This window comes from Lissotriton vulgaris, chromosome 2_1 (genome assembly GCF_964263255.1).
Source record: "Lissotriton vulgaris chromosome 2_1, aLisVul1.2, whole genome shotgun sequence".
NCBI classification, from domain to species: domain Eukaryota; kingdom Metazoa; phylum Chordata; class Amphibia; order Caudata; family Salamandridae; genus Lissotriton; species Lissotriton vulgaris.
Window position 1 is genome coordinate 1,516,164,104 of NC_141687.1, and position 19,369 is coordinate 1,516,183,472.

Below are 19,369 nucleotides of genomic sequence, written 5' to 3' on the forward strand. Positions count from 1 at the left end.
GAGGAGTTCTGGGGCTGTGATGTGAGGACCTGCGTTAAGGAGGTTGCAAATAGCTGTGTCAATTCTGCTGCGTATCCGCAAGGAGATGCGTTGCACTTCATCAGCTCTGTTTGGATCAGAGATGGGCTGGCAGAGCATCTTGAGGCCCACTTCAGAGTGTTCAAGACTGGGGTGGCACCACTTGTGGGCAGGACTTGAAGCAGACAGAGTCCAGGTGCTGGGTTCAAAGTGGTTGGAGCTTTTTCTGTCCCTGACACTTTGATCAGGGGGTCAGTCAACTAGCCCTTGGAGTCACTCTGGTAGTCCTAAGTTCAAGATTCAGGTCCACTCGCTTTCACTCAGGGAGAAGAGCAGCAGAGGAGCAGGGCAGGAGTCTTTCTTTCAACAGAGTAGCACAGACTTCCACAGGTCAAGAGGTGTATTGCAGAGCTAAGACTCAGAGTCCACTATGTATCTTTGGTGCCAGGTTTCAGGTTGGAGAAGTTTCTAGAGAGCTCCACCCCCAGAGATGCTCGGAATTTCCTGGGTCCCTGTTCTGGCCTCAGCTTTTGCTTTATCGCCTCAACCTCATTAGGTGCATGCTGGGCTTTCTTGCTGGCACATATTCCATCAATGATCCCCCATGTTGCCCATGTGATGGTCCCTCACTCCAGATCGATTTGCACATTTTCTTTTTGTGTACATTTTATTGTAATCATCGTGAGAGATTTTTAATTCCAATTATGCGTAGGCTTAATTTTAGGCAATGTCCCCCAGCCCTATACTTTTTATGAATGTTGCTCGACCTTTTAACCTGCTTTTGTGTTGCTTCCTTCCTATGTCTAATGTTGATAACCAGGAAACTGTACATTTTTTCTAGATACATTGTTTTTTAATGGGTTCTTTTCTTTTTAAATGTTTTGATTTCTTCATAGCTTATAAGCTTATATTTGTGATGTTAATATGAACCTTTATGAATAAAATTGTATTAATCGAATAAAGTAATTGAATCGAATCTAATCAACTGGAGGTGTCACACGTTTACCCTAATTTCTAGATAATGTAGTAAAAGAAAAAGCAAATATTCACTATGAGAAATTACTTTTGCCTATATTTTTTATAGTGTACTCCCTTAACGCTCGCTACATTTTCAGTTTACATGCAATATTTAACATTTATTGAATATTGTGAGAAAATATTTGTGTCTCAGGTGTGCCGGAGAGCCTACACCCACGGTGGTCAAAGTTTAGAAATGTTCTGAGCGTTGACACAAAATTCTTCGCAATCCGCATCTCAGCTCGACCCCATGTACCAGAAGATCGCTGAGACTGCTCAACCTATCATGCTACCTCATTGGGAACCCTTCTGGCCTGCCACAGCGCCTGGTTCAGGAGGAGGGCTGTCCTGCTGCAGTCTTGCAGCCTGGCATGGCGAAGTGGTGCCATGCACCACAAGGCCCTGATTACACCGGAACAGGAAGGAGTGGAGCCACCAAGTGGTGCACCGGAGGATTCGACTAATATACGTAAGTGGAGATGACCTCCGCTCATAGAAGGAACAACCATCAGGCCAGTTAGGGTGCTGGTGAGAATGAAAAAGTGGGGAGGTGCCAGCTGAGAAGACTGAGTGGATTCAGGTGTGGCCTCAGTGAGGGTGCATGGGGATGAGGCCTATTCTGTTGCCTAGCAAACTTTACCAGACGGCGTGAGCAGGGCTTGCATCATCAGAGAATCTGACTCAAATGGATTGAAGTGTTTTCATGGGCCATGAGTGAACTGTTTTGTCATCTGCCCTAGAAAAGAGCAGAAGACTTTTGGGACGGAAGTCCAGTGTACAATGTATGCTGCTGCTGCTCAAGCTTGCTTTGCTATTGGGTGATATGTCTTGACTGCTGCATGCATGAATTGCAGAAATTGGAAGCTACTAGAGTCCGTGGAGGCCCACCATCACCAGGTAGCTGAATTGGACAGAAAGCTCCTATTGGCTAGTGCACTGTGGGCTGTGCATGCTTACGCCTTTGCATGTCTTCGCTATTCACTGTCCCCCTGCTGTATTTAATGTTGATGTCCTCGTTGTGCTCCTCCTTTGTGGCTGTAAGTATTTTTAAAATCTTATCAAGAAACTGCGGGGCAAGGTCTGAGGCCTCAGTGAATGAGGTTAGCAGATAGTGTCAACTGCTACATTGCCCTGTCTACTGCTAGTCCTCGACCGACAAATAGTAGGCATTATAATGGGAAAACATGACCAGGGGAAACAGCCTTTACAACGCGGGCTGATCCATGCATGCCATTTCCCCGCAAGTGTAACAATGCTTGCCTGAACCACACATCTGCCTTAACCACTCATATGCGTGGTTAAGGCAGACAGCTGTCTAGTGTCAAGATGGGCGAGGAGAGAACATGAAGCATCGGAATAGGAAGCTCTGGATGCGAACAGGTCAGTGGGGCTTGGTTTGGGGGTAGTTTTTAGGGGAGGGGACGGTTTTAGGGTGAGGGGGGATCGGGGTAGTTTTGTTTAAGGTTGGGAGAGTTGGGGTAGTTTTCAAGGCTGGGGCAGGGTTTGGGGTAGTTTCTAGGGGTGGGATTCAGTTTCAGGGCACGTTAGTATTTTTAAAGGGAGGCAGGGTTTTATGGCTCAGGGAGGGGACATCGGGGTTGTGTTAAGGGTGGGTCGGTTTTAGAGCTCAGAGCAGGGAGTTGGGTAGGTTTTTTGAAGATGCAGAGTTTTAGGGTTCAGGGTGGGGGAAGAGGTAGAGGTAGTTTTAAGAGCAAGGCAGGAATAGATACGTTTTGGGGCTCAGGGCAGGGGGGGCTGGGATCAGGGTAGTTTATGGTAGCGGGCAGAGTTTTAGGCCTCAGTGGCAGGGCAAGGTCGGCTTTGGGGCTCAGAGTGGGGAATAGGGTTCAGGGCTTAGGGTAGGGAGAAGAGTTTGGGGTAGCAAACATGCTTTATAACAACATTTGTTGTAAAGACATGTGTGATAAAGGCATGCGTGTTAAAGGAATGCATGATTAAGATGCATTTGTTGTTGCGACCTCGTTGTAGAGCCACACGTGGTTCAGCCATGTGTGCTTCTGTCATGCAACCCATTGCCAGAAACAGGCAAAATTGCCTTTTGAAAGTTTTAAAGATCACATAATTGAGCTGAAGACTGAGGAGGAAGACCATGATATGGGATGTATGGACCACATGAAGGAGCGCATGAAACAACAGGTAACATGCATGGACATGGCAGAGAGGTATATCTCCTGCATCAGTTGAAAAAATCCCCTCAGAATAGAGAATGTACTGGACATGATCTGTGCTAAATTTGAGGACTTGGAGGCGTGATCACACTCCAATAATAAACCTGTAAGAGTAATACCAAAGGCCATGAAAATAGGCAGAATAGAAACATTTTTGCCGTTCGTCATCGAAGTATTAGAGAGGCCCGTCTCTTTATTGCGGAGTGGGCAGATCGATGATTTGACCCTCGTCGAGTCACTGGGCCTCCCCAAGACTAATGCACTTATTCTGAATTGCAGGGAGTAAAATACCATGTTACTTGTAGCTAGGGAAGCAAGTGGCATACAATTGCAATCTTCTTGGACTTCACCATTGTGATCCAAGAAGCAATAAGAACCTTCCTGAATGTTAAGAAAGCGCGTCAACATATCTGCCTCAATCAGTCTGAAAATACCAAGGACAAGGTGCATATATTCAGAGATCCCAAAGCTGCAATGAAGTTTCTTAAAACTCCCATTGTGAGAGACGCAGTACAGAGGTCAGAACCTCTGTAACTGGACTCTCCATTGTACCTTGATGACACCGACTGACTGTGGGGTGTTGACACCCTTCTGATCTGGAACACCTCTTGATATTCTGGAATATGCATTCACCTTGTGCACCCTTATGGTATCCAACCTTCCTATCCATCATTGACAATGAAAGTTGCTTACAACAAGTGTCTAGGAGTTGTTAACTAAGTGCTGACTGGGGAAAATATAACCAGAAATTATAATATAATAACAATTCTATTTCTATTCTATTTTTGCCTTTTATTACAGCTAATTTTTGCATATATGTGCTTGCCTCTAGGTTCTCACACATTGAATGTGAGATGAGGGTAGATTTCCAATGGATTGAGATGTTTGGACTGAGTGGAGAAAGCAGAGGGTCCTGGGATGACGGTTCATGTGTGCTACAGAAGATATGTTGGAGAGCAGTGAGATCCTTGAGATTGAGAGCGGGAATGGTCACATGACGGGTGGCACGAGTTAACGACTCTGTCGTGTGCATTGCTAACCATAACAGATGATTTTTTGTGGTTTAAGCCAGAACCATCGCTCCCTTTGAGCTGTTTTTCAGAGAATGTTGTTGTTTTTTATGATTTTCATAATTTTCAGATCATGCTGTCCAGTTTGGCCTTGCCCAAAAGGAAGGAGAGTCGCTACTGTTGGTGCAGCAAGTGCGGTGGCACTGGGGCAAGAGCTTTGAGTGAACCATTCAACCTTAATATTTGCTGTATTTTATTACCTCAACTGCAGACAAAGGGGCCATTTTCTTGGCTTTCCCATGCTAGGCTACACAGCGGTTGGACGCAGGTATGCCCTGTGGCCAGACCTTGCAACTAACTTGCAGAGAGGTTTGGCAGAGGGCCTGGTTTGTGGTCAGGACTTGCACTCTACCTCCTGACTTTCATGAAAAGCTGGAAACTCATTTTAGAGTTTGGTTTTGCTTGTTCTTTTTTTTCTTTACACTGCATGCAACTTGAGATTCCGTCTCAAGAGTCAGGATTAAAAAGGTTATCGAATCTGCACTTACAATTGCCACCAACAAGCTCAAGAGTAGGGTCTGACTGCAGGGCAATGCACCAAAAAGCACACTTACCTCAAGAGGGGCTCATATTTTTCAGTCTTTTAGGTACTCCTCACCACTGTGCTGGAGTTGGTCACCTTTTAGAGTTGTCACCCCCCATGGCTTACTTGCAAGTTTCCAATGGCAGGGAAAAATATTTCAGTCCTAATCCAGCTACTCACATTGTGTAAAAATTCAAAATGTGATTGCCAGAATTAGCTAATGAATTTAACCTAAAATGATGCACATACGTGCTTAATCTTTTAAATCCTGCCAGTATCTTTTTCAAATGTGAATATTTCAAAAACTACTGTACAGTTTTACACCAAATTCAAGAAGCACACTTTCTGAAATAAGCTGGACTTTTATATCAACTTTGGTGTAAATCAGTTCAGTGTTTTTTGCTCTCCCCTCGGAGACCGAAAATAGAAAATAAAATACTTTTTCACCCCAGTTAACTTTTGTTTTCACATGGATTGTTCATAACAGAACTTGCTATGCCAAAACCTAGCTGCCTGCGTTATTAGATTGGAATGTTTTGTACAAATCCACCCATGGGGGTCAAATGTTATAGGCAAATCAAAAATGCATTTACAACGAAAAGGGTGGCTGAACCATGCTTACGCAGTAATTATATTTGTAATTGTATTTACATAGCGCTTACTACCCCTGACGAGGCGCCGTTGTGCTTTTTGGAGAGTAGCGCACTACTCTGGAACCCAAAAAGCATTAGTGGTGAATAGGTATTGGGAAATATGAATTCATTTGAGTGGTGGACATGTGAGTCTGTTAGTTGAATTGCAACCTGCGCTTACTACCCCTGACAAGGCGTCATAGTGCTTTTTGGAGAGTAACAAAAAGGATTAGTGGTGAATTAGTATAGGTAAATATGAATCAATTTGAGTGGTGGACATGTTATTTGGATTGAAAACTAATGTTGATAGACAGACAGACAAAGAGATGGAAGGATAGATAGACATTTTTAAACAAAGGTCTTATCTGACAACGGACCTAAAATGCATCTGGAAAGGTTATTTAAAGCAATATGTTGACTTCCATCCTGAATGACAGCAAGTGCTTGCCACAAAGTTGTATACACCTTTTGAGTTCTCAAGTTTAGGCAAGACACTTCTAAAAGGTCAGATAAGGTAGCTGTCTTGCGATGCCATGTAGTCACAGTGCAAAGTTACCGAAGAAGCTACACGTGATCTTTTTAAGAACACGGGGAGCAGCAGGCAATATCTATTTTTCTTCAGCACTGGGAATCCCTGCAGTGTTCCTGTATTCAGTTTCTGGTCAATATTCAGGAGAAAGATATACTCTTTCGTATATTGTATGTCATTGTTGGCCAAACGAAAGCAGACGCTTTAAGGAGACAACGGAAATGGTAAACAACACCTCCTTTGTATCTTAAACTCTTGTCGAAAGGCCTGTTCAGGATACAGCATGAGAGACTGTGATAGAAAGAGGTATGACGTAAATTCACCTGCTCGGTCAGTTCTCCCTTCTCCCGTTTATGCTGGATGACTTGTTTCACAGCGCCGAGGGCTGCGCCTTGAGCCAGCTGCATAATGTTCCGCATCTCTGCCTTCAGCCCTTCAACCGTATCCTGGACAGGCTTGATTTGTTTGTACAGGACCAAGTAGTCATCCCTTAAACAGAGTGATGGTAAAAAACACATTAAAACAATGAAGGCGAGCAGCATATTTTCTTCCTCCTATTTGAAGGCGTCAATAAATGGAAATCATGGGAGCTTGAGGTCACCCTAGTTATTAATCCTGAGCTACACGTTCTCTAGGTAAACAACCGGGGGACATATTATCTAGAAGTGCGTTAAAAAACGCACATCGCACATCTTCATATCGCCGACTATCGCCGGATTTTTTCGCAGTGATAGCGCGTAATTATCAATGCACAGCACGTAGGCGAAATTAAATCCGGCGATAGTCGGCGATATGGAACATTAGCGCATGAAAACAAACGTTGTTTTCACGCGCTAATATGTGCCTTGATAATATGGGGGGGTGGATTCAGCGTTATGATCCAAACCCCCATGTTATCAATGCCTTAACGCCTGGTCAGAGCAGGCGTTGGGAGACCTGCGATAAACGAGTTTATCGCAGGTTTTTGTCTCCCAACGCCTGCCTTGGTAATAGGGCGTTCCCACCTCCAACCACATTTTACATGTGGTTGGACGTGGAACGCCCACTTTGCATGTCATTAGCCATGTTTCTTGCTTACATGCAAAGTGGGCTTGTGGCAGGCGTTAACATGCCCTTGTGGATAGGGCTCTAGAAGTATCGCCGCTTTCTCGACACAATTTGCCGAAAAAGCGGCGATACTTCGCCTTGTTACTATGCCCTCTGGTTCCTGTACAGTAGGCAGGGCCACTGACATTTTGCAGCGGGAGATCAAATTATGTGGCAAGAAAAAGGCAAACAATGCTGTGGGAGGCGGCACGTAATGTACAGTATTATTTCATTTTGTTGCCGTTTAAACACATATTACTAGTATTTGTGACCAGTTTAACCCTTAACTAGAACAGTCAGCAAGCAAAATGTGAACATAAAGTCTTTGCAAATAATTGAGCAGGAAACATTTATGTATTGAAATCAGCAAATTATCCAGCACATAATGGATAAGTGGCAAGTGTGCTAAACCCACAATAATGCTGAAAATTCCAGTGTCTCAGAATTGCTTAACTCCAGTAGTCTGGATTATAGGTTAACACCTAACTATGCTGATTTTAAGGGAGCTTGAATATGATTCTGGCAGGATGCATATACATTTACTTCGGGTACTGCTTGTACAGTAGTTGCCAGAAATATGACTCCTGTTCCACACAGAGTTCCTCCACATATCAATGAATTAACCCCTAACACATCCCTAGTCATGATTAAGCTTGCTTTATCAATTTGACACAGCCACCAGAATTATTCTGCCGGGGAGCATCAAATTATGCGGCAAGAAAAGGCAAATTTTGCGGCATAATGAGGCACATTTTCGATACTACATTACATATGGTAATTTGGGCAAATATTCCATCTCATTAGCTCCGGTTGAACAACCAAAAACAGAAATAAGCAACTGAAAAATAACCAGCCAGCATTTTAGAAGGGCCTCCTGCAAACATGTCGCAACGTTTTTAGTAACTTTTGGGCCATTTGGACTAGAAACTATTTTGCTTTGTTGAAATTTGCAGATTATTCAGCAGACGAAGAATATTTGGCAAGTGTGGTAAATCCAAAATTATGCAAAAAAGCTGCAGCCACAGAATCGCATAATTCCAGCATCCCTGCACTTTGGTAAATAGGGGGCCATCTTAAATTCATTTAATTGCTTCCACTACGGCCATTTCTCTGAATAGAGGAATTGCAATTTGGGTATCTGTCAGATAGTCTGAATGTTAGATCAAAAAGTATAGCTAGCTGCTGTGTTGTCGATAATGGTGCACTCATTTTATTTTACCAAAATCCAGATAATTGTTTAAACACTTTTTTAATTACCTATTCGGAGATTAAATTTAAATCTAGCATTTGTCTATTCTGTAAACGCATAATTTATGGATAATACTTGGATTTTATCATTTAAAACGTAACAACATGTTCAAAAACAAAGGGGAATATTTACAAGCCCCTATCGTCACCAGAGAATACATTTTTTGAACGTAGGGGTGGCGATAGTGGCTTCACCTTATTAAGAAGGCAGCATTAAGCCACTAAACATGGCTTAACGCTGCCTTGTAAATAAGGTACTCTCTCTCGCTATACTTAGAGTCAAAGGGGAGGGCACTGGGTGTTGTGGTTGGCGTTCCACCACAACACCCATTGATTTTGACGCTGCCCCATATTTACAATGGTGGGATAAATATGGGCAGCACCAAATTAAGACCAGGGAAAACCGAGCATACATTTTTAATTTCTCCTTGTTTTTGCTGTTTCCATATGTGCTGCGCAGTGGCGTAGCTAGAACTTCTGGTGCCTGGGGTTATCCCTCAGATTGCTGCCCATGGCCGATAGAGGGAGGGGGGGCTGCGGAAAAAAGGACTTATATGCTCCGGAGCCCCCAATGAAGTCAACCGTGTAGCTTGGCTCTATCGCGCCAAAAACCTCCAGCTTGTTATTGATATATAGAAGTTAATTTCACACAAGGCCTAGTGACTTAGAGAAATCGCACACTGCTTTTGTGTTCTGACATTCTTGGCATGCTTTAAGTCATATTGTTAGACATATTCCATTCCGTTACCATGTATTAACATTATTCCTCATCACCACATTCAGTACCTTCCAGCCTGGGTTGTGACCCCTAGCTGTGTGTGTGCCCACCCATTTCTGGTGCTTGTATCTAGCGCAGGACATTATGAAGTTGTCTGCTCCCTCAGTGCAGAACCAGTTTTGAAATGCATGTTAGCGCCCAGGACTTTATGAAACTGTCTGCACCCTAAATGCAGCACACTAGTGTGCAGGACATTATGAAGTTTTCAGAACACTAAGTGCATAACCTGTTCCGCAGTGCACGCTAGCGCAGGACATTATGAAGTTGTCTGCTCCCTAAGTGCAAAACTTGTTTTGCAATGCATGCTAACGCCCAGGACATTATGAAGATGTCTGCTGCCTAAGTGCAGGGCTTGTTTTGCAGTGCACGCTGGCTTTCAGGACATTATGAAGTTGTCTGGTGCCTAAGTGCAAAACTTATTTTGCAATGCATGCTAACGCCCAGGACATTATGAAGTTGTCTGCTCCCTAAGTGCAAAACTTGTTTTGCAATGCATGCTAACGCCCAGGACATTATGAAGTTTTCTGAACCCTAAGTACAGAACCAGTTCCGCAGTGCACGCTAACGCAGGACACTATGAAGTTGTGTGCTCCCTAAGTGCAAAACTTGTTTTGCAATGCATGCTAACGCCCAGGACATTATGAAGTTGTCTGCTGCCTAAGTGCAGGGCTTGTTTTGCAGTGCACGCTGGCTTTCAGGACATTATGAAGTTGTCTGGTGCCTAAGTGCAAAACTTGTTTTGCAATGCATGCTAACGCCCAGGACATTATGAAGTTGTCTGCTCCCTAAGTGCAAAACTTGTTTTGCAATGCATGCTAACGCCCAGGACATTATGAAGTTTTCTGAACCCTAAGTACAGAACCAGTTCCGCAGTGCACGCTAACGCAGGACACTATGAAGTTGTGTGCTCCCTAAGTGCAAAACTTGTTTTGCAATGCATGCTAACGCCCAGGACATTGTGAAGTTGTCAGGTGCCTAAGTGCAGGGCTTGGTTTGCAGTGCACGCTGGCTTTCAGGACATTATGAAGTTGTCTGCCCCCTAAGTGAAGAACCAGTTTTGCAGTGTACCCTGGCGCGCAGGACAATATGAAGTTGTGGGCATTCTCGCTGTGCCAGAAGGCTGGTCTGACAGTTCATAGTGTAGGCCGGTTTCTGGTCTCTTGGCTCAGTTTTTACTGTTGATTTCCCCGATATTACCGCACACATTGCCTTCAGCATGCAGTTTCCTATACCTTGCAAAGCACATACACAGCGTCTCTTTACAAGTTCAAAACTGATCCAATTTGCAAATGTGGGCTACTTTTTTAAGTTATCAGTTTAGTTAATGGGGGTCCCTTTATTTTGGTGTAAATGTAAATGTATTTGAGCTTATATCCGGGGCTATTTTCGGTCACAGACCACCATGTCCTTGATGGAACCAACACCCGCGCTGAATGTACTTTTTCCATATTTGCATCAGTAAAAACGCGAAAAAATCGTAGATATGTGCATAAATTGCCACAATTTCTCTCTTGTCCCAAGCCCAAGTATTTTATCCTTGTTGGCATTTTATTCTTCTTTTGATGTTTCTGCAGCTCATAGTTTGTTAAATACACCAGAGCACAGATACTGAAAATTAGGAGTATTTCTATAAGGAACATCGGCACTTAAACCTTCTAGACAAGTACCGCCTAAGGGAATAGCTGAGGTGTGAAATAACCAAAGCTAATTATCCTAATTGCAAAATGTCCAGGTCAGGGCATTACAGTCATCAACGCTGCTTAGGTCTCAACTTCCGCCCTCTGATACACCAACTGAATACTAAAATAAATCCGAAGGCAAATTCAGAAGTGGTGCAGAGAAAAGGAAAACTGCAGTTGATAACACAATATGCGTGTGAGTGCTCGGCAGCACACCAGACAACTCCCAGGCCATTGCTTCCCATCACTCTAGGTAAATCACTTAAGAGAAGGCCATTCTACACCTCCAACTCCTGTTTGGTTCTTAAAATATACATATTAAAATTGACACATTCATACATAAAAATGCACACATAAGGGACGATGGGTTCTAAATAGTTTTCCAGAAAAAGTATCAGATAAAATGACCTGTCACCACATGTCGGAAGCAGGGACACAGGGCCACCCAGATGTGCCTCGCGTCAGCGGAAGAGGCTGTCAGGACCCAGAGGCTGGTGCTCCGCTAACCACTTTGGAAACCATGGATGCAAGGATTTCTGAGGTCACAGGTATGTGGCAGTGGGTCCAACAGTGGAATGTGCCGACAGCACTAGTGATAAGGACATTACCAAGCATGTGCTGGCGATATGAAAAAGTGCCTCACTGAAGCAACATCACTCCAAGGTGGCGACAATGGTGTGACACAGAAGCCATTACCACTCCCTCCACTCTCCAGACTCGAGAGTGCGTGGTGGTGGCGCACGTCACTGCAATGCTTTCAGCGCATGGGGGCTGCCAAAAATGATTCCCAGAGCCATCATTGGTAGCGCTTTCACACGCTACAAGATTGATGGCTCTGGGACCCACATATGCGGTGGCAGCGCGGCACTGATGGCCCATGATGGGGGCCTTTATAATTTATTTGGGGACACTGTGTCAGTGTCCGAAAATAAATTATAACGGCCGCCGCCATGGGCCATCAGTGCTGCATGGCCACCATCCCAAAAATAGTGCCGCCTGGGGCGGACCGCCCCCACCGCCCCCCCCTAGCTACTCCAGTGGTAGCTGTGTTGTGCAGCACACATGAAAACAGCAAAACGTCATTGATTGTTTATGTGCAGGAAGGTGTCCCTTCCTGCACATAAACAATCATGAAAAAAGTTATGTTTTGCAACTTCTATGTGTGCTGCATTAAGCAGCACACATATAAGTTACTAAACACCATAGAAATATTATTTATTCGCAGGAAGGGGGACCTTCCTGCACATAAATAATCTTCCCATGCATTGCAGGCACCCTTGCAATATGGTGCAACCCTGCTTTTCATAAGTGGCAGAGTGTGATGTTAAGCCAAGAGGGCTAACGCCGCACTCTGTCACTTCCATTGTAAATATGCCCCAAAGTGTGTCAGCATATGATGTCTCTAATGCTTATAATTACCCATATTACATGCATAGGACACTATTCAGCTACAGATGCACTAAAATAATTGATCAGCATATTGAAGATGGCAGCAATGTAGTCTAAGATCTAAGAGGCTAACCTTTGGCCCTGGACACTTGATTCTAATCTTGACTTTGTCACTTGGGTAAATATTAAGTAATTTAGGGCAAATCATTCAGGGCCTGATTTAGGTCTTAGCGGACGGGTTACTTCATCACAAGGGTGACGAATATCCCTTCCGCCGAAATATAAATCCTAATACATCCTATGGGATTTATATTTTGGTGGATGGGCTATCCATCATCGTTGTGAACGAGTAACCCATCTGCCAAGATCTAAATCAGGCCTTTAGTCTCCCTGGGCCTCAACTTATAAAAGTGTGAAGTGTAAAAAATTAGCTAGATAAAACCCAACTTAACATAGACAATCTCAAATTTACTCTTAAGCTCCTTTGCTGTTCTCTTCATAAATGTCATGTACCGCAATCCTTTGTTTAAAGGCAATTTGCTGGCTTTTGAATTGAATATGTTCTTCAATGCACCCCTAGTTATGATTCAAATTGTTAAATCACTGGCCCATACGTTACCTCAACTTGCCCTCTGTGCACACATCTCACCCATATGTGTACAGAAGCTGCTTTTGTGTCTTCCTTTGGGCACAGCTCCCACCACACCCAAACCTTTCCATCAAAATCAGGGGCTGCATTATTAAAAGAGCACTGGGTGCTAACAGGAACAGTGGATCCTATTACAGATAATGCGCTGCCTCCAGGGCAGGCCCAAACGCAAGCCTACCCTGGTGGAATTTCGTTAGTGAGAGGTGGAGCAACTGTTTGAAGGTTCCGCTCCATCTTTCAAAATGCAGGTGGCATGCAGCCTGCTTATCATGAGGGCAGAGATTCCTCTGCAGGCAGGTGCAGTGTGTGACTGCACTCACCTGCAGTGGGGAATCCATGGGACACCCTTCCTCCCATTTCAAAGGGCACCCTCAGGGGGCCACAGTGGCTGTACGCCACCTCTTTGGGGTGCACAGGCAGTGCACTTCTCACAGCCTCTTAACCATCTTCACAACATGGCACGGGAACAGAGACACAGTGTTCCCCTCATTTGTATTTGCTCCACACCCCAATAAAAACAAGCATTTGCAAGGCAATAGTTCTCGCATTCATGCGAGTTTGAGCTATTTGCATTGTAAATGACAATGCCTTTAACTTATGTTTTGGGTTTTAAAACATAAAAGGCATTGTCATTTACAATACTAATAGCCTAAAATCTCGTAAATGCGACACCTATTGCATTGCAATAAAGGGCCTCTCGACCGCTAGTTAGATTGTAAATATCAGAGGAAGAGACCGGCCTGTGATGTCTTCAAAAGTAGTGATGAATAGTGCAGTGAAGATGTGTAAGTGTTGTAAATTACACAGACACAAAGTGTGAACTGAGAGATACATATGATACAAGCTATAAACACTAGGAAAGTGCTCCAACACCTCTTGCTCTGTCATTACATTGTTGTGGCTCAGGAGGAAGAGTGGGGGGGGCTATTTCCTGCCGTCTCCGTGCTTTTGTGTGCAGTGTGGCATTGCGTAATGTCATTGCTATCTTTGGCCTAATAAAAAACACTCCAGCTGTAGTAGGGCCCAGGCGTCACCTCCTGTTGCAGGGTGGGCTTATGGCAGGGATGGAGGGAGAAAAGGATAGTCTCGGCTGCAGCTCTGGCCTCATACAGTGCCCCTGCTATTGCTAGTGGGCGAGAGGCACTGAGGTGATGGTATTGGTATTGGTGGTGGTGGTTCTTGTATCTATGGTGGTGGTGGTAATGGTGGTGGGGGTGAAATTGGTGGTGGTGGTCTTATTTCTGGTGGTATTGGTAGAGGTTGTATTGGTGGTGGTGGTATTGGTGGTGGTATTGATGGTAGTGGTGGTATTGGTGGTGGTGGTATTGATGGTGGTGGTGTTGGTGGTGGTGTTATTGGTGGTGCTGGTATTGGTGGTGATGGCGGTATTGGTATTGGTAGTTGTATTGGTGGTGGTGGTGGTATTGGTGGTAATATTGCTGGTGGTATTGGTGGTGGTTGTATTGGTGGTGGTGGCATTGGTGGTGGTGGTGCTATTGGTATCAGTGGTGGCGGTGGTATTGGTGATGGAATTAGTGGTGGTATTGGTGGTGGTTGTATTGATAGTAGTGGTATTGGTGGTGGTGGTATTGGTGGTGGTGATGGTATTGGTTGTATTGGTGGTGATGATGGTATTGGCATTGGTGATGGTATTGGGATTGATATTGGTACTGGTGGTGGTATTGGTACTGGTGGTGGTACTGGTGGTGGTATTGGTATTGGCGGTCGTGTTGTTGGTGGTGGTATTGGTGGTGCTTGTGGTATTGGTGGTGGTGGTATTTGTGGTGGTGGTATTGGTGGTGGTAGTTGTGGTGGTATTGGTGCTGGGGTGGTATTGGTGGTAGTGGTATTGGTGGTGGTATTGGTATTGGTGGTGGTGGTATTGGCATTGATGGTATTGGAATTGGTGGTGGTGGTATTGGTGGTGGTTGTATTGGTGGTGGTGGTGGTGGTTTTGCTGCTGGTACTGCTGGTGGTATTGGTGGTGGTGGTATTGGTGGTGGTGGTATTGGTGGTGGTGGTGATATTGGTATTGGTGGTGGTATTGGTGATGGAGTTGGTGGTATTGGTGGTGGTGGTATTGCTGGTGGTGCTGGTATTATTGGTGGTGGTATTGGTGGTCGGGGGATTGGTGGTGGTTGTATTGGTGGTGGTGGTATTGGTGGTGGTGGTGGTATTGCTGGTGGTATTGGTAGTGGTGGTATTGGTGGTGGTTGTATTGGTGGTCGTGGTATTGGTGGTGGCGGTGGTATTGGTGGTGGAGGTATTGGTGGTGATGGTATTGGTGGTTGTGGTTGTGGTGCTATTGGTGGTGGTGGTATTGGTGGTTGTATTGGTGGTGGTGATGTTGGTGGTTGTGGTATTGGTGATGGTATTGGTGATATTGGCGGTGGTGGTGGTATTGGTGGGGATTGTATTGGTGGTAGTGGTATTGGTGGTGGTGGTTGTGGTAGTGGTGGTGGTGGTATTGGTGGAGGTGTTGGTGGTGGTGGTGGTAGTATTGGTGGTATTAGTGGTGGTGGTATTGATGGTGCTGGTGGTATTGGTGGTGGTGGTGGTATTGTTGGTGGTGGTATTGGTGGTGGTGGTGATATTGGTGGTGGTGGTGTTATTGTTGTTAATACAATAGGCTTTTAAAAACAACCTGTCAGGTGGCTTTAGTGCAAATAACATGTAACACAGAAGTGCTGTTACTTCAGCCCATTAGCACATGATAATGTGCTACCTGGAATTCACATGACTTAATTTGCTAATCATTTCTAAATCCATTTTACTAAGGGGGTTGAAACAGACACAAGATAATGTCCGGTTAATGTGATTGAAAGCAGGCGCCTGTGTTACTGGGACAGCTGTGCTGCTTAAAAAAACACAAGCAGTTTCAGCTGAAGCAGCGCGTGTCCAGCCTGCAGAAAGAGAAACTCAATAAAGTAAATAGTGCTTACAGACTAAATAACAGTTCCTGTGTCACAACCAAAGTAAAGAGGCCAGTCGCCATGGGAGATTACAAATGAAGACAAGGCCATATTAAGGAGGGACTAACAACCCTAATAATGAATCCGAAGGCAGTATTTACGAAAGACAATGACACAAGCCAATGAAAAATATAGGCGGAGAGTGGGGGCAGTTTTTCTCCAATACTCTACTACAGCAGTCTCGCAGAGCGAGTAGTGCACGTGTGCTGCCGCTAGGCTCGACCTAATGAGGGAACAGCTCTTTAGGATCATGCTGGCACTTTAAGTGAGCTGGTGTGATGGGTATGATGGAAGAGGCTACGCAAGCTTCTGTGGCGCATTCTATAATACCAATGTGCCTCGAAAATTGGACACTCATCACAGTTGCAACTCACAAGCACTTTGTATAAAACAGCCCCAGGTGTTCAGTCATTAATAGATCTACAGGTATTCAAACTTCTAGTTGTTGACCTTCTTTGATTTTATATTATCAGTTTGTATTACTTTTGTTTTACTACAAATCACTCTATTTGTACGGCCCTACTGCAATTGGGAGAAACAAGACAATATCAAAATAGAACCACTTGGCTGACTAATCAGCATCTGCTTTGGGGTTGACTGGGTTATGCCCCAGCAAATATCTCAGTTGAATGTTTTGCTATGTTTATTGAATATACCGGAATTTCTGCTCGCATCTAGATACACCTCTTCATTCCTTTACAAAAAAGACAAGCAATTTTACTTACTGCAATGAATCCAGACTATTCTGACATTGTCGAATTTCCTACAAAAAAAGAAAAACAAGTCAGTAATCACATTGAAGATTGATGAAGTGCTGTAAGGGAAAAGCAGTTGAGGATTTAACATATGGCTAGGATGCCATGGGGCATATTTAAAAGAAAGTGATGGAGCACAGATTAGCTCCAAAATTGCTAACACCGCTCTCTGTCACTTTAGAAACGCAGGGATGCGCTGTATTTACAATAATACGGCATATCCCTGCCTGTCTCCTTGCGCTGGTGCTAAATTCAGCTGCCTAGCGCCAGTGCAAGCAACCTTGCACCATAGTGCAAGGGTGTCTACGTTAAACGCATGAGTGTTTATGTGCAGGAACGTGTCCCTTCCTGCTCATAAACAATCCAGAATGGCAATTTGCAACTCCTCTGTGTGCTGCATTATGCAGCACACATTGAAGTTGCAAATCATCATTTTTTTAATGATTGTTTATGTGCAGGAAGGGACACCTGTCTGCACATAGACAATCATTCACAGCAATGTGCTCTTTCTATGTGTGATGCACATAGAAACTGCAAAAATAAGGAAAAATAAAGAATTTCTCCTTGATTTGCCATGTTAAGACCAGGTTTTCGCAGGTCTTAATTTTGGTGCTGCCTCCTATTTATGCTACCCTTGTAAATAGGAGGCAGCATCAAAATCAATGGGTGGTGCACACCCATTGCCCACCCCTTTCACGCTAAGTGTAGTGTGAAAAAGGGCCTTATATACAACTCTGGGGTATCTGTACAATAGAAGTGGCCGAGCATGGCATTACCCTCCTTAGCTTAACGCCACTCTCCGCCACTTCTGAAACGCAGGGCTGCACCATGTTCACAACAATATGCTGCAGGCCTGCCTTTCCCCCTGTGCTGTACAAAAGGGGGTGGTGGGGGGGGGGGGTGATTGACGGAGCATCTGAATCAATCAAACACTCACACCCAGTCAAAAGATCTGGGTTTAATCCATCACCGTTCTTTAGCCCACTCTGCCACCCCAGTTCAGACATGGCTATATGCAAATCAGTCTGACCCTGTGCCTCATGGGAACAGTCCAGCCCGAACTGCCAAGCCATGTCTTCCCTGGACCGGAAACAAGCTTCCGAGGACCGGTTTCTGGCATTCCAGCCGTCTTCAGCCCGGCTTGCTTGAATCCAGTGGCAAAGTGAGCAAGGGACTCACGTCTGAGCATACCCTGCCACACTTATGGCGGCCAAAAGCGGTACAAAAGGGGGTGGTGATGGACGGAGCATCTGAATCAATCAAACACTCACACCCAGTCAAAAGATCTGGGTTTAATCCATCACCGTTCGTTAGCCCACTCTGTCACCCCAATTCAGACATGGCTATATGCAAATCAGTCTGACCCTGTGCCTCATGGTGCTAAAATTAGCTACCTAGCGCTAACGTAGGCACCCTTGCACCATAGTGCAAGGGTGCCTGTGTTGCAGGGAAAGATTGTTTATGTTCAGGAAGTTGTCCTTTCCTGCACTTTAACAATCTTTACATGACGTTTTGTAACTTCTATGTGTGCTGCTTAATGCAGCTCACATAGAAGTTGTGAAACATAATTTATTTAATGATTGTTTATGTGCAGGAAGGTACACCTTCCTGCACATAAACAATCAATGACGTTTTGCTGTTTCCATGTATGCAGCACTCATGGAAACAGCAAAAAAACGAGGAGAAATAAAAAAATTCTTCTAGTTGTGCCAGGGTTAGACTAGGTATTCCCTGGTCCTAATTTTGGCACTGCCCCATATCTTCACTTGTAAATATGGGCAGTGTCAAAATCAATGGGTGTTACAGTGTAACGCCCCCAGTAACACCCATTGCACTCCCCTTTCACGCTAAGTATAACGTGAAATGGTGACTTATTTTCAAGGAAGAGTTAAGCCACGTTAAGTGGCTTAACACTGCTTTGTAAATAAGTAGCGACCCCTATCACCACCACAACGTCATGAAAAGAGACATTGTGGTGGAAATAGGGGCTTGCAAATATGCCCCATAGAAAGGTACGCCTCCAGTACAAAAAAGTATGCTTTGACACAGTTTAACACTTTCCCCACTCTGTATGTGTGTTGTAAAAGGCAGCACAACTGCAAAATTGGAAACCTTTTGTGAAAAGACAGCTTTATTCAAACGTTATGCCTGCTTTGAGAAGGTGTACATTTTTGGCACAAATACTCGTCTACCAATGTTAGTAGATAGGGTGAAAAAATCCATCGGTGGTTGCTTGCAAGCGCCCAGGAACAATGCTTGGAGCTCCCCCTTGACACAAAGTAGCCAATCGCTATAACTTTAGGCTACTTTACAACTGTATTTCAGTTAGAAAGTACTCCCAATCGGCCACTTTTTAACAGGGTTGCGTCACTTTTTTGACCCAGCACAATGTGTTTATAGATTTCTACCTTACTATTGCAAAAATCTCTCCGAGTTCTATGGTGCTTGAAAAGTAATCTTAAACTGAAAGACATTTTACGTCCCTTCGATCTACCCCCTTTGATCATACTAAGTTCCTTTAAAAAATGATTGCTGACTTTGATTCCTAGTTATTCTAGGGCTTAGAAGAAGTAGAAAGAATATTTGGACTGGCACCTCAAACAGATATTGACTACCATACTTGCTTACGTGGAAGTCAATACTTTCCAAAATTTTAAGCATGAGAGTATTTAGGGGCAGATTTACAAGCCCCTTGCGCCACGTTCACCCCACCTTGCATGACGCAACATCGGCGTAAACGTGGTGCATTCCTGCGAGGCATTTACAATGTGACGCATCTAGGGAGATGCATCACGTTATAAAACCCAGCACCACAATGGGGGCATTCCCACGCAG

General features: G+C 44.4%; 1 protein-coding gene across 1 annotated transcript in view; it reads right to left on the minus strand.

The window, feature by feature from the left end:
* Nucleotides 1-19,369, minus strand: part of LOC147732826 (SUN domain-containing protein 3-like) — an 83,252-nt gene that overhangs the window by 10,030 nt on the left and 53,853 nt on the right. The window contains exons 3-4 of the mRNA XM_086954747.1: nucleotides 16,505-16,542; nucleotides 6,302-6,467 (exon numbers count right to left, since the gene is read on the minus strand). Of these exons, the coding sequence (XP_086810873.1) occupies nucleotides 6,302-6,467; nucleotides 16,505-16,542 (204 nt within the window). The remainder of the gene's footprint in view (nucleotides 1-6,301; nucleotides 6,468-16,504; nucleotides 16,543-19,369) is intronic.